The 17113-nt window shown below is 32.2% G+C and overlaps 1 protein-coding gene across 1 annotated transcript in view; it reads left to right on the top strand.

Moving 5' to 3' along the window:
• The window catches only part of LOC148281292 (innexin inx1-like), a 53655-nt gene that overhangs the window by 3607 nt on the left and 32935 nt on the right, over positions 1-17113 (top strand). Inside the window, exon 2 of the mRNA XM_088226922.1 lies at positions 16083-16979. Coding sequence (XP_088083048.1) covers positions 16731-16979 — 249 coding nt within the window. The 5' untranslated portion in view covers positions 16083-16730. The remainder of the gene's footprint in view (positions 1-16082; positions 16980-17113) is intronic.

Genomic DNA, 17113 nt, shown 5'->3' with positions numbered 1-17113 from the left:
AACATTTTCAGGCGTTGCCTAGTGTGTAGGTGAAATAATTTAATTAGATGAATCTCTTCACAACAATAAAGGCTTCAGCTCTTTACTTCACTCAAATCAACAAATGGAAGAATTAACGAAATATGAATGTTCAAACATAGGGAAAATGGTGAATGCACAGTGTGTTAAGTGGCCACTTAAACCAGCCAAAGACAGGTCACAAGCCCTTTAAATGCCTAGACTTCCATATTCCCTTATTGAAGGTATTCTTCATCCCTGTTGTAATTTGTTAATGTTAATAATTAGTTTTATTTTAGTTTTTTTTTTAGTTATACCTATAATAAATTTAACTTCCAATAAATTTTTAATTAAAAAAAAAAAATATTAAATTACCTTTAAATCTCATTTTAAATTTATTTTTCAAAAAAATATCCAATAAAGTAATTTATTTACAGCTGATTTTATAAAATTATGTTAATTTATATGTCAAGCATTACTATACGTACTAAACAGCGGAACGATTAGTAACGAGAAAATGTTTAAAAAGGCTATAAATAAATGGATAGTGGAGCTAGGTAGAAGTAAAATGGATTGTCTCATTCGCCCAAACCAATATTGAATCAACTGCTTCATAAATGTATGGCTTAAGTTATGTTTTTGTTCTTTCATTGTGCGTTTTGTAATATAAATAATTTAGATGTACATAAATTAATTATAAAAATAAATACGCAGTGTTAAAACTGTCTGAACATTTTGTTTAAATTAATGCTTCTTTGTTTATTCTCACATGTAAAAATATTTAAAAAAAAATGTATATTGTGTCTTCGGCACGGGTAACCTCAGTGAGGTCACGTTATTTTTTTAAAATTAATCTTTGTTTATGTGAAAAAAAAGAATAAGAAAAAAGTTAAAGAAATCATATATATTTAAAAAGTACTATAAATATTATTAAGAACATATTTAAAAAATGTATCTGTTATATGCTACGATTTTTAAAGTTTTGTAATTTTGAAATTACTCCGCCCGTGACGTCACAAGTTCTCGTCGGTAAGTTCTTCTGACTAATGAGTTGGCTTCCCGGAAACCGGAAATCGATCACAACACTCTTATCATTGGTTGATTCGGAAGAACTTGTGACGTAGTTCAAAGAAGTAAATATTTATTTATTTATTTTTCATTCATTTTTAAGAAATTTCTTAATACGATTAAATGTTTAATTTTTACCGCGTGTAAGAAAACTTTTTTGTACCACCCAATTTCTTATTTGATTAAAACTCTTGGTCAAATGGTCAGCGCGTTTGCCTACCGTGTAAGACGTCTCGGGTTCGATTCCCAGCATGGTTGACATGTGGGTAACAAAAATGGTCCTGCCTAAGCACTGGAAATTTCCAGCTAGTCGGGACCTGAAACAGTGAACCTCTGCGCACTGCAAAAACATTGAAGTTAATGAATTCAAAAATATATATATTAAAAAAATAAAATTCTTCGTGACTGTTGAGATATCTATCAAATAGTTATTTTCCTTCGTCTCCTATACGTTTTTTTTAAATTCCATACTTCACTTTATTCAAAAAAGTCTTTAAAACCACCCAAGTTAAATTCCTAAATTACTAATCAAATCCATTAATTGATGGCAAATATTTAATATTCAATAATAATAGCGTTTGAGAATTTCCTCTCGAGTTGTAATCAAAATCTGTTCAAACAAATGAATTCAGTCACGTGTTCTATTCTATATTCAAACATTCAAATTGCACCTGTGTTTGCTTCAGATGTGCCACTACACATCCGCATTTGAAATTTAAACACACGTCTTGTTGGCTTGTCAATAATAATAATTATGTAGCTGTGAATATAATACAAAAAGTAACATTGCATGTACGTTACTGTATTGACGAAATAAGTACGTAGGTGTGACGTTAACAGCTTCTTAATTTCGTCGGCAAAATGGGTAAATATCAAATACTGGGTCGGCATAATTTGGACATTGGTGCTTTTGCATTAAACCCACCGATTAAATTAAGTACTTAATCATACTTATTTAAATAATTTTAAATATAATTTATCTAGTTATATAGTTTACTTTACTATAGTTTACTGATATAGTTTACTAGGGACGGAAAGGCCGAGAAAGATATTGAAAGGAGGGTGAGTGCCGGGAACAGGGTGAACGGCGCACTAAAATCTACTTTGGCAAACAAATGTTTATCGCAGGAGGCTAAACTAGCAGTTCACAACGGAGTTCCAGTGCCAACTTTAATGTCTGGGAGCGAAGTATGGAATTGGAAAAATGATGATGAAAGTAGGTTGAATGCTGTCGAAATGCGATCCCTCAGGCGAATGTGTGGTAAAACGATGTATGATAGGTGCACAAATGTCGAGATCCGTGAAGTGTGTAAGGCTGAGACATGCATTATTGACAGAATCAAGAAAGGGGTGCTGCGTTGGTTTGGACATGTAGAGCGAATGGACAGTGAAAGAACGGCTAAAAAGATCTTCGATGCAAATGTTGATGGATGCAGAAAACGAGGAAGACCGAGAAAGACATGGCACGATCGAGTCTATCAAATACTTGAAGATGGACATGTCAAAAGTGGGAATAATCGGCGTGCGTGCATGAGAAGATGTATGAATGCAGAAGAAGCGAGGTCTGTATGCCAAGATAGTGTTATGGCGTTCTATCCTCTCTGCCTATCCCCACGGGGAAACGGCGTGATGGTTTGTTTGTTTAATTTATCTATACAATTAGTCTTACTAAAATTAACTTGAACCTTACTGACATCATTAAGCATCAGATATGATTGAAAATCCAATTCGGTAAATTTAACGAATGGTCAAAAAGGCAACCTGTATTGATTGCAAAAAATGTTTATTTTTATTTATTTCGACGGCTTACGCCTTAGACAAAGTATAAAATAATATTAAAAAATAATTATAATGAAACAATTATATTCACAAAATATTTTTTTTATTACCTATATATATATTTTTTAAAATATATATTTGGACCTCTGTATTTAGTAGCCTTACGTGTCATGTACAAGGCTAAGGTACTCGGAAAAAAAAGTTTTTGTTTGTCTTGGAAATCGGATGTTCGATCACTGATTTTGGTTTATTACCTTTATGAGTCCAATCACCATTGTTGCAAAGTTCAAGAACTGGCGCGCGATAACTACTTTTAACTACAGTGTGGATATCTGTTAAGGATATTCCATCTTTCCTGCATTCTGATTCAAGATTATGGCGTTGCAAACTGAAAAGTGGGCACTGAAATAACAGATGTTCTATACTCTGTGAAGAAATATCATCGCATGGACAATAGTCATCATTCCTTAATTTAAACCTATATAGATAACTTCTCATGTCCGGTAAAAATTTGGGTCGTTTCGAAAGTACTTTGGTGATGACGACGGAAGTTTGCTGCATCAGCCAGCGTTGGGTTTAGTGATTTTACCTGTAGAAGAAGCGCGGTAATGATCCTCCCAACGCTGCTGCGTATTTTGTTTTATACAGCGTTTAGCAAAGCTAAGGGGAAATTCTGAGAAGAAAGGTGCCGTTCTTTTACAAGTTGCGGCTCTTGCTCGTTCATCCGCTCTCTCATTTCCTACGATACCAGCATGTCCTCTTATCCAGCATATTTGAATGTTCATCCCTCTTATTTTTAGATGCTTAATTTTACTCTGAATGTCTACAATGAATGGATTTACCGACCGAGTATCTGTTATAGCTTGAACGCCCGAACGACAATCTGATAATATTTTTGCAATAACCCATATCTCTAGTGGTTTCTTTAATAACCATTCGAGAGCTTTTTTTACCTATATTAACAATCGCAGCTACACAATAGGCATTCCCTCGATCTCACAGGCGAATGTGTGGTAAACCTATGTACGATAGGGGCGGGGCACAAATGTAGAGATCATAGATCGAGAATAAAAATAAATATATTACGAATTTTCAAAGTTATCCATAATAACAATTTTTATATTTTCTGTAAAAAAAAAATATAGGACAAAGATTTTTTTAAAAATAAAATATTTAAATAAACAAATGGTTGCTTACTTGCAGGGAAGAAGTGAGAGGAGCGCAGCGCAGCATCAGACTCCCCCCTCCCCCTCCTCGTTTCTCTCCTGCAGAAGTTGGCAACCATTTGCTTTTTTTACGAAGGAACGAATAAAATTAAAAAAAATAATATATAGCAAAAAAAGCAAATGGTTGCTTACTTCTGCAGGAGAGAAACGAGGAGGGGAGAGGGGGGAGAATGATACTGCGCCGCGCTCCCCTCACTTCACCCCTGCAGAAGTAAGCAACTATTTGTTTATTTAAATATTTTATTAAAAAAAAAATCTTTTTCCTAAATATTTTTTTAATATTTTTAATATGTCTTCTTGCCCGTACTGATTATTGTGGTTTCGGATGTGACAGGGTTTAAAGAACATCCTGTATAAATAAATTTTTATTTAGTATGTGTATTTTTTTTTATTTATCATCAATATAGTTATTAATATATTGACCGCAGGCCGTGTCGTTGTCCACAATGGTGAAACGTATTAAAATAGTCAATTTTTTTTTTTTGTTTAACTTTCATTGGCGGATACCGCGGCTTATTACTTCCTCCGAAATTAGACGCCAGTAAGATCAGTAATGGTAACCTATAATTACGAAGTCTAAAATTTGGGGTCTTCTATCTAGATCTGTTGTTATTTATTCCTGATTATTTTTTTTTCATGTAACAACCTACAATGATTGTATGTTTCCTGCTAGTTTTATTAAATTAAATAAAGCATATAGATAAAAATACGGAAGGGAACATACCTTCGCCGTTCAGGCAAAAATTACAAACCCCAACAAGCTTTACAAGCATAAATCGCTAAAGGCAATTCTTCCAAGAAGCTAAACTTTTAGAAGTCAAATTATAACGGACTCAGTATTGATGTAGACATTTTTAACTGCACGTTGCATTTGTACAGAAAATTTCTTCATGGGGTCGATTATTTGGGATAGTTGCTGAATGCACATCTTGAGTGGTTTATGCTATGTATATGTGCCGCATGTAATGTATATGTTTGTGTATATTTTATATGTGCGTTCATGTGTGTGCGTGGATGGCTCGGAGTGTACATTCGGTATTTTTATTTATTACCTCCATGGAAAACGCAAATGTCAACAATTATCCTTTTCTCACTTAAAATTCTTATTTATTTTTTATTTTTTGTCATATTTAATGTTTATATCTTTTTAATTTATGAAAACTTAATTGGTCTTTTTATGTTAAAAAATTTTTGTTTTTAGTACTTATTTTGTATGACTGTATGTTTTCTAAATAAAATAAATAAATAAATAAATAAAATAAATATTGTTTTCAATGTTTAAAATATATATTTAAGAACCAAAATTTATTTACAAGTAATTCAAATAGATCAAGTCAAAGAAGGAATCGTGTGTTAGAAATACCACATTGTAAAACGAGGCTTGCGCAGAGACATGCATATTTTATAGGCCTAAAGTTTTTTAATTATTTTTTAACTAATAATATTTCATTGATTCCAAACTTTCAAAATTTTCCATCTTTTAAAAAACACGCACCATCCTGGATTCAAACTAAAGATATGAACTCTTTTTTTCTATTATATATTTTGTTGCCCTTTAATAATAAGGAATATTTTTATGTTTTCTTTTATATATTTTTTTAATTTTCTTTTTTAATTACTATAAAAAAAACCATACAATCGTTTGCAGAATATTTTATTTTCTCACATTTTCTTATGTTACAAAAAATATTATAACTGTCCATTATTTATTATAGGAGCAAAAATTCATTAACATTTTCTTGTATACCCACGAACAGGCCATGTCTTGTGGGATTTTTTTGTTTACTATTATTACTATTAATATGTATTTCACTGCTATTTTATTATGCTTTATTTTTTGAAAACTCTTATGTGTATGGTAAAAAAAAAAAAAAAAATGTAAATATATAAATTTTTTATTGACGACAAATTTTTATCATTTTCAAAGTATTTCCTTTTTTTTTTTTGCGGTTGAGTATTTGTAAAATTAAACATTTTAAACTATTTTTTAGATAAAACATATTTTCAACCACAAAATTTAACAACTATTGTAATATTTACCTATATATTTTCTTCCTGTTACTAACTCTTTTGAGTTGCTCAGTCTAGATTATAAACAAGCAAAACTCGCCAAACCAAAATTTTAGTTTTATTTCATTTCATTTTTTTGCACCACAACAGGCCAGGAGGCCCAATTACAGTGGTGAATTATATTACAGAACAACCGGGCTTAAGAAAAATCACATTTTAATTTTTGTGTTCTCACCGGGAGTCGAACCCGGAACCTTCCGTGCGTGCTTCAAGCGTCTTGACCACTACACCACGGAGGCCGCCTAGTTATCTTGCTACATACATTAAAAACCGTCTAGATATTTTTATTTTATTTTTGATAAAAAAATAAATGAAAATCAATCGACGGGTTATTAAATAAATCCATTAGGATTGGTATATAAACAGTTAATTAATTTAAGATTTAAAATTTTAAAAAAATCTAAATTTCTTGCAACCAAGGGAAAACATTTTTGAGAAGGGAATATGGAAGTCTAGGCATTTACATGGCTTATGACCTATCTTTGGCTGATTTCAGTGGCGAAAGTGGTAAAAGAAGAAGTATAAAAATTTAAAAATTGTTTTCAGGCGTTACTTAGTAGGTGAACTGGTTCAGCCGGATGAATCTCACCCACATGATAAAAGTTTTAGCTCTTTTACTTCACTTAAGTCAACAGATGGAAGAGTTCAGGAAATGCGGATGTTCAAACATAGGCAGAATGGTGAATGATACACAGTGTTCAAATTGGCCACCTAAACCAGCCAACGACAAGTCATAAGCCCTGTAAATGCCTAGACTTCCATATTCCCTTCTCAAAAATGTTTTCCTTCTCTGTTGCAACACATTTGGATTAGTGACTTTTGCCTGAACGGCGACGATACGTTGGTTTGGATATGTGAAACTATAAATGTATATAAATGTAAATGTAATGTGCCTCTTCTGTTTGGTCTCCACAATATGTCACACATAAAGAAAGGTTCGAGAAAATGCAATGGACATTTCTTAGACATCTTAACTGGAGATGCAGGAAAACTGATCTCAATTATATGTCTTCCTGCAAAAAGCACCACTTGCCTACTTTAGAAGATCGCCGTCTACTATTAGACATGGGGGTGCTTCATGACATACTCAGTGGACGCCTTGATAGTCTGGCTCTGATGTCGGAGTTATCATTAAATGTCCCCGGCTACCGCACCCGTCACACGTCGAGCTCTCTATTTCATATGCCAGCAGTTCGTACGAACCATGCCCAGAACTCTCCACTTATACGTTTTGCTCGTGAATATAATTTGAACTTTCCGATTATTGATCCATTTGATTGTAAAAAAATAACATTTAAAATGCGCGTCTTAAAACATACTTTTTGTCTTATACTTAGTTTTAATAATAAAGTCTTATTTTATTTTATCTCATATTCTTAATTTTTTATATATATTTATATTTTCGACACTTGTGCAATAATATCTACACACATGTCCACCCTAATTCCAATATAACACCTACTCACCCACCCTCTCACACACTTACACTTACACACTAGTATGTATTGTATGTGTATTTAATGTATTTCTGTGGATATCTGTCATAGGTTTTATTCTCTGCATATTTTATTTGTTATATATTTTTTACATGGATTACTGTTGATATCCCCAATAAATAAATAAAAATAAAAACCTTAGAACAACTTAAAAGGTTTTCTGCACCAAGTACTTGTCTACAAACATTTGGATATGCTTAAAATAACGCTAAATATAGACGAAAGCGAAATTAGGCGTACATTATAAAGTACTGCGTAATCATGATACGAGTAATTTTAATTATGATTATGATTGTAGTCGCTTGTAATGACGCTTCTACAGTGTTTACGGTCCGCCGGATATCGTTCTTGACCCCATCTTCAGATCTCAAATTGTAATCACGTCAATGAATTGATAATACAGTAATTAAATATAATACGTTTTATAAATTGTGAAGAATCGAAATATTTACATCAATGTTACAGTCAAACAATATGAAAATAGTTTTTTTTTGTATTTATTAAAAACATCTAACTTTGTAAGAGAAAATTCTTGAGGTCATTGTAATGCATTAAATAAATTAAATACGAGTGATACTTACAACCACAAATTTAGAAAAGCCTGTTGGTTGGCCAGTCTTAAAGATGTCGCGAATGCGGGGAAACCGGTCACTGGTTTTTTTCCAAATTTGTGGGCTAAAATATCACTCGTCTTTTATTTATTTTATTACGTACTTGCTGAACCCGGCCACGCTTCGCTGTGGCTTTGTCTGATATTAATTATTAGGGGAGTAAATATAAATAGTGTAGCAACTATACATTTACTGAAAAAATACATTGCTTAATTTGCTGTGACTACGCTGTAGAATATAAGGTAACGCAATGTTCTGTAAAAAAATTAAATCAATCCATCAATTACTTTCCGAGATTTAAAAAATCATATGGTACCTAAATTTTTATGTATTTAGATTGTAGAGAAAATAAAGTTTTGTAACTTTGGCTAAAATGGATAAAATAGCAACACTGTAAAGAACTGTCATTCAATAATTGTTAGTTAACTACGACAATGCGGAACTTCAGCCCTACGGGAAATTTGATACAAAAAATGTTTTCTTGCGCGCATTAAAAATTAGAGCAATAAATGGTACGGCAAAGTTTCTTGAAAATGTACGAAAAAAAAAACTATTTTAATAAAAACGCACTACTTTGATTGACGTCACTGGTTCATATGAACTAACCAATGATGTGACAGCTGTGAAGGATATCCGGTTAGCTTACCGTAAACGGACCAATGGGAAGAACTGTAAACTAAAATCACGTCTGAAGAAACATCTCCTTTCTCTTCCTTAATCAGGAGAGATTTCTTTCCTTTCCTTTTTCCTCTTTCCTCTTTTTTCCTTTTTCCCATTGAGTAATAGTTTTGATTTAAGGTAATTTATAAACAAATACGTTTATTTCTATTTTTATATATGTTTAGCTTTTTAATCTTTTTTTTCTATTGAAGATGTTCTGTAACTTGAATTATAAAAATAAAACTTTTATTTTATTGGTTGGTTGGAAGAAATTGCCATCTGGCAATAAGCCCGCCAGTGTGCAAATAACATTATTTACAAAAAGTTAAATAAATAAACAACCTCTGACGTCACACGCGGAGTTTTTCAAAAATACGAAACTTTAAAAAATCATAGCGCCAATACATAAAAACATATTTTTTTGGCTTAGTTAAATAGTGTATTAACAAATAAAAGACTAAAAAAAGACACTGAACTTCCTCATTGAGGGCATTGGAAGCGAAGATAAAATCTAAACCCAATATTTATTATATTTATAAAGATATTATAGTTATTAGACACAATGTGTACTAGCTACACACCACCGGGGAGGGAGGGTTAAAAAGCTGCCTTTTGTCTTTTGACAGTACAGTAATATTTAAATAATAATTTAAAAACTAAAAATAATAATATTAGTAAAAATAAAAAAAGAACCTTTACAGTAGGTAGGTACTTTAAAAAAAATATTTTAATTTATTTCTCTCATTTTCACCTGACACAAATTGCAAACTTTCGTTACCAGTTTAGTAAATGCCGTAAAAATCTACTAAGTTGAACAAATATGCAATATTTTTTGCACCATTAGAGGTAAGCGTAAAAATAGCTAAGGAATGTGACTTGTGAAATATTGTCGACTAATGATAAATTATAAAACCCTCAAAAGCTTTTAGAATTGTATTTTTGTACTAAAAGAACAATACTTTTAACAGTTTTGACACTTTATCTAGGACTGTGATTTTCAACCTGCGGGTCGCAAAGGCTTGCCCAGGGCCCCGATCGCAATGGGAAGTTTACAGAGTTATTAAACCGCTCGTACACGCGTTTGTGTAATATTCATGTAAAAAAGTGAATTGAACAGGAATGTTGCGTCTCATATGCGCGTCGTTGAAACAACAGGCATAATCCCCCAGTAACTACACACGTGCGTTTCCAGAAATTATCAAGCAGCCAGTGGGACACATGGCGACGGTATTTACCCACTGTCTACGAAAGCTTCTCGTCGGACATCTATCTCCCTTTGTTAACCATGGAGTTGGAACAGTGTTTTAATTATTTAGTTTTTTATTGCTTACTTCTTAGCATGAACACTTGACAAACTTACTACTATGCTCTATTTTTTGTAAATTTATTGATATCATTTTAACTTTGCTAGAATTTCACTCGTCCATGCGCTTTGTAGCTGCACGATGATTGGTTATCTAGCTTTCATATATCAACTTTAAAATACCTAAATTTTGTAAATGGGGTCTAGAATTACAATCGTCTTTACGTTTAGTAGCTGCAAGACGTGTTGTAATCTTACTCCCTTTTATTATTCATATTATTTTATTTAAGTAGGTATCATTAATACTCTAAATTTATTTGTCAATTTTAAAAATGTGTAAATCGGGGCTAAATTTCTAACTGTCTATGCGCTCTGTAGCTGCAAGACGTCCTGTAATCTAGCTCCTATCTGTTATATTTTTTTATTGATCTTAATTGAAAACGAGGAACTAGAATCCCAACCGTCCATGCGCTCTGTAGCTGCAAGACTAGGATATTTATCAATTGTACAGCGCCCTTGAAGTGATTTTCACAAAAATGGCGCTATATAAATTATCTAACCATATATGTATAAAAATATATATATCTTTGACTGTCTATAAAGAAAAACCGATATTTGTGTACGAAAATGAGTATATTTGCATGAACATTTAAAGTATCTTCGTCGGTAACCTATAATTAAACATGTTTAGAAGAAAAACATGTATTCATATTCTGTTTTTCATATTGAAAAATTAATTTTACTTTGTAAATAAAATTGAAGATAAATTTACATTTACACTTCCCCATTTAGTTTTTATGTCAACAATGTTTTGACTATATCCAAATGTTTGCAGACTGCCTGGATTTCCTCCCAGGGGAGTTATTTAGATCTAAATTTGTTGCAACAGAGAGGGAAACACAGAAGGGAATATGGAAGTCTAGGCATTTACAGGGCCTATGACATGTCATTGGCTGGTTTAAGTTGCCACTTTACACACTGTGTAACATTCACCGTCTGCCCATGTTCAAACATCCACATTTCCTCAACTCTTCCATCTGCTAACTCCCCGGGGAGGAAATCCAGCCAGCAAATCCCTCACTCGGTATTTTTTTAGAAAACTCATAGATTTGTTTTAAAAAAATAATAATACTACAACTATAACCCTATCTTTCCTAAACCCCACCCCCACACATTCTGCAATATATAGCTTAATATTAATTACCACACATTCTGCAACATATAGCTTAATATTAATTACCTAATTTTATTGCATGTTCGGACATGGTGGTGTTCGCATCCCCCTTAACTCTGCGTGTAATTTATATATTTTATGTAAATGATATGTTTACTAAGGTGGTGGTAAAGGTGAAGGCGTATTTTAGTATTCGCATGTTGGTGTAGTGAGAGTCCTGATGAAGTGACGGGTTTGTCGGGTGGTTATATACTAATATTTACTAATATTAATTAAAATATTTCATTTCAAAGCTTCCTTGCCGGCTCTGGATCTGTCTCAATTTTTTATTTCACGATTTTTAGTGGAGAGTAGCCATCGAGTAGAAAATACTAGCGTAAGGTTCTGGCTCTTATTTATAGAATATATATTATACAGATCTTCGACCGATGATTGTCGCGCTGAGTTTAGTGATCTCTCGTGTCCACTGGAGTGTGAAGAGCTTGGCAAAAAAGATAAACGTGATTGTATCTGGAATTCGGTTTTTGCAGAGTTGCAGCAAGAACAAGTACTGTTGGTCGATTAGCTAAGGACAAAGCCCTTGCCAAACTGCTGGTCAACAACCTAAAGAAATAGACGGCGAATTGAGAAATATTTTAGAGAGAAAATACGTTATGCGGATACAGTACTTATTTGAATATAGTTTTTCTGACACTCTCTCGCACACGCCTTGTCGTACTGATCAATAAAATCGAGGACTCGTGTTCCCGTTTTCCGCACCCTACGAATGAACCGATTTTTTTTTTTTTTTTAAATAATACCAGAAAGAAATTTTCTGTATCAGCACGATTTGCTTTGTTTAAAAAATATTTATTAAATTTGTATTCCGTATGTCTAAAGACAGCAGATAAAACTGGACGTTTTTTACCCTTTCAGTAGCTCAATCACTAATAACTATCGACGTGCTAACAATTTCTCACCACGGTTGTTTATCGTATTCGCGATCACAATGGAACACCTAATATTAAATGTCAAAATATTTATGTTTCGCGACGTGTAATCCTGCTGCGCAATCACATATTTGAATTTCACCAGTGTAAATATGGAAAATATTCCAAAACTGCCATGTTCATTTATTTATTATGTTATTTGTTGCATTAAGCCAGCGGTTGGCAAGCCAAATGTCAAGAAAAAAAAGCAGTCGCCATAGTAATTGTAATTTAATTTTCATTTTTTTGCATGAGATACTCCTTACTATTTTGCAAATGCAATATATTGTATTATTTTCTATAGTAAACGCCGATTTTTCGCCAATGAACTGTATTTATTTACGAGGAAAACAAAAAACGAACTGTCACGAGCGTTGACTTAGAGATTACTCACGCGTTGATTTATGACTGCGATAACTTAAGCATGTTTATTATTGTTCATTGTGATCGCTCAATGCTTAGCATGTTTTAGCATAAGTCAGTCAGATAGATCCTAATGAACTAAAAACTATTAAAAATAAAATATCAAGAATTAAATTTAAAGTTAATCTAAAGAAATTTTTTGAACTCGTGTAAAAACAACATTAAATTTTAATTAGTATGAAAAATTAAAAACTATCACTAATACAAAAAACTTTTTTCTAATAACCATAATTTGAGCAAACGTCTCACTCCTGTATTTAACTCAGTATTTTTAATATTGTTTGGCAACATGTTAAATATTTTAGGTATACTGTATTGCAGTGTCCTTTTGCCATATTTATTGCAATATCTAGGAACAGCTAGCTCTAGTACAGCCATACTAGTAAACCTGGTGTTGTAATCATGTACCAACTTGTGTTTATACTCGGAGTGCGACGCATGCTGACAAATTAATTTGTACCAAAGTAGAGCCCCAACAGATAATTTATTTACAGATTTATACATCAATATTGTAACTTCTTCCTAATTTTGATTTATTTTACTAACGGTTTTCTCCATGTTCTCGCTTACACTGACAGTAGTCTCGATTTGAATTTGACGTTTGTTTGTGTTGTTATAAAAGTTATTGCGCACGCGCACATATCAGTGTTACCTGTTTAAAAAAAATTAGTATAAAATAACCTGTGAATTGTTAATCTAGGTAATAAATATTTTTATAAGTAAGCTTTTTTTTATATCAGTTATAAATAGTTAAACCGGGTATAGTTATTTCTTTATATAAACCTGGTATAAGGAAATCTAATAAGTAAGGCCCAATGTGCTTTGAACACTTCAATGACTTACCTTTACACTTGAAAAATTACACTGGGACAAATTTGAAATCAACCTGAAAAAGCACATGTTGACTGTACTAACCAAGCGAGGCAATATGACTAGACCTTATAATATTTCTTATTTAACCGTAAAGGGTTTTTTAAAAATAATAAAAGAAGTACCCGTAACATCAAAGTAAAAAAACAATCAAATTTAAAAAGTTGCGTTTATATGATTATTTAAATCTATACACGTATAAGTAAAAGGCTTTGTTAGTATGTGTGTCCTCGATTTATAAATATAGGATGGCTGATTTACGTGCCGTTTTTTGGGAAATGACGAGCTTTGGCCCGGGCATGTTTATAGCTCTTAAAATCTTCAATTTGTTAAGTAGAAAAAAAAGTTAGGAGCCTAAATATTTTATTCATCGCTAAGCAGGGCAGCATTCGACGAGAATGCATGTACTAAAAATTGGAAGGATGTTTTTTTTTTTTATTCGTTTTTTATGGCTCCCAATCAAATTATTTTCTTAAATTCTTTATAATGTCTACTCATTTATTTCTTTTAATTGGATTTTTGGTGATGCCAGAATGATATTAAACAACATTTGATACATTTTTGAAAATCGTATTCAGAGTTTGACATTTGCAGAAAAGGATTCTGTATTTGAAAATGAATTATTTTAAGTTTGAGAATTCAATCATAAACAAGGACTTAAGTACCTACTTACCAATGAAAAGTTACGTAATCTTTTTTACGTTTATTTGAACGGTTTTTACACGCTTTCAAGAGACAATAAGGCATTTTGGTTTCAATCAAATTTATATCTCTCGTCAAAACTCGGCTGGCGGTTAAATACGCGTTGAGCATGACTGATCGTTTGGGCATGAGTTAAGTGTCATAATTTTAGGGGGCTCGAGGTGCATCTATGTGTCAGTGTTTTTATTTAAGAAAACCGAACCTGTTTCTATGGTTACGGAAAGTATTATAAAGTAAAGTTATGTAAGGATACTTATTGATGTTAATTCTAAAGAGCAAACGTGGTCTGACTTTTCTTCATAGAAACGTATTACCGTATTTTCTCGATGGATTATGGTACTTGTGCAGTGATTTTGTACACGCTATAGGTATTTACCACTAACGTGTTTTTTTTATTTATTTATTTTTTTATTTGTTGGGGATATCAACAGTAATATATGTAACAAAAATACAACAAATAAAATATACAGAGAATAAAACCAATGACAGATATCCACAGAAATACATTAAATACACATACAATACATACTAGTGTGTAAACGAAAAGGTTTATATTTTATTAGTCTGTGCTCTCTATTAATTTGTTAACTATTATCATATATTTGAATGTAACTGCCTAGCTTGGAACGGGGTATGTACCCTTGCTAGCTGGGCAAAGTGAACGTAAAATTGTATTTTGATAAATAATGTAAATAAATAAATAAAATAAAAGAAATAAATAAATGACAGATATCCACAGAAATACATTAAATACGCGTACAATACATACTAGTGTGTTTGTGTAAGTGTAAGTGAGTGAGAGGGTGGGTGAGTGGGTGTTATATTGGAATGAGAGTAGACATGTGTGTAAATATTGCACAAGTGTCAAGTGTCGAAAATACAAATATATTTAAAATATTAAGAATTAGAGATAAAATATAATAAAATAAAATAAGATAAGATAAAATAAGATTTTATTATTGAAACTAAGTATAAGACAAAAAAGTATGTTTTAAGACGCGCATTTTAAATGTTATTTTTTTACAATCAAATGGATCAATAAGGAAAAAGTTCAAATTATATTCACTAACAAAACGTATAAGTTCTTATTGCTTGTTATTTTTTATTGATAAATTGTTTACTATAGGAACTAGAACCATACAAAAACCCGTAAAAATGCCCAGTTTAATCCGCTGTCTTCGAGCGCACGGTATTTGTCTATTTTAGTTAGGCATGAAAGGTCCGACACTTGCAGTTGTCTCTTTCGCACAATATCAAGGAGGCATCTGCAAGACCGTGACAGAAAAACACCTATTTATTAAAATTCAACAGAAACACAAAAATAATAATATATATGTACATATCTTATTTGAACTGAATACAATAATTGTTATAGCAAACTTTCGATTGTGTTCATTTGATCTATATACGAGTATGTACTCAAATCTAGCAATAGCAAAGCGTTGCCGGGTTCAGCTCGTAATAAATAAAATTTACCTAACATCTTTCCTAAAGATGATGACATAAATTCTTGGAAGGTGTATTTTCATTTTGTGATTTGGTTTTACCTGTTTATAAAGAATGATTTGTCACTAATTATGACAGTGAACTGTTACGACTGTTATTCCATACATTAGCCATTGTTTGTAAAGTGATTCGTGTTAGTGTATCGCTTATTACTTCATTTGAATCACCAATCACTCCACATCATTAATAAGTGTTTATTAATTCGTTTTTTCACTATCCATTGTTTCAGAATCAAAGGACTTCACCACGTGGATCATTTAACTCGTGATCATTTTATCGACAACTAACACCCGGAACAGCACAATAGGAAGTTAAAGAAACTTCCGGAAAATAAAAGCAAGACTGAACATTGACAGACTAGAAAGTTCTACCAACGATCTGTCAAAAGATATTTTGATCCAGTTTTTTATGCATTTGAATCTCATTCGAAAGAAACTCGAGCAAGTTTTTAAAGAGACAATCAATTCTAGATATACTCCGTCCAATTTTCACACGATTCGCCATATTTTTCTCGCTTAATTATACTGTGTACCGTATCAAATCTGTGCTATTGTCAATAATTTTAAAGTAAGAAATTCATGAACTTGTAATTGACGCAACCGAAAAGTCTGATTTTGTAGTTTCCAGTTTTTGTATCGCTGTTTTTACAAGGTTTTACAACGTTTAATTGTAAAATAACTATCAGTTTTGATAGAAAATTGTTAGAATTTTACATGCCACCACGATAGCGAATCGGACGAAACGAAATCAAGAAATAATTCATTTACTGTTTGTAAATGTGTTGACATTTCATAAAAAAAATTGTTTAAAAAAATATATATAGGGGGCCAAAACTTGATCCTTGCGGCGCGCCTGAAGTGGTTAAAATTATACCAAGATGTATAAGTTACTGGGAGGATTGCAGGCGTACTTCAAGTGGCAGGATATCCAGACGGATAACGCTGTGTTCAGATTGCATAATGTGTTCACCACGGTGCTGCTTCTGACATGTTCCATCATCATCACGGCTACGCAATATGTTGGAAGGCCCATCCAGTGCATCGTTAATGGACTGCCGACACACGTCGTCAATACCTTCTGCTGGATCACCTCCACCTTTACGATGCCGGACGCTTTCAACAGACAGGTGAGTTTTTAATTTTAAACAATTTACCTTTTTTTCTATTAGGCAAAATATTTTTTAAAATTAGCGATAGTTATTCCATATTTGTGGATCTAAGTATCATTCGTCTTCTTTTTCTATAAAAAATAATGAACTTC

The sequence above is a fragment of the Micrasema longulum genome, unplaced genomic scaffold, assembly GCF_059751315.1.
Source record: "Micrasema longulum isolate JH-2025_06_02 unplaced genomic scaffold, ASM5975131v1 h1tg000478l, whole genome shotgun sequence".
NCBI lineage: Eukaryota > Metazoa > Arthropoda > Insecta > Trichoptera > Brachycentridae > Micrasema > Micrasema longulum.
The sequence above is the reverse complement of the archived record's forward strand: the minus strand, read 5'-3'. Positions and strand labels throughout refer to the sequence as shown.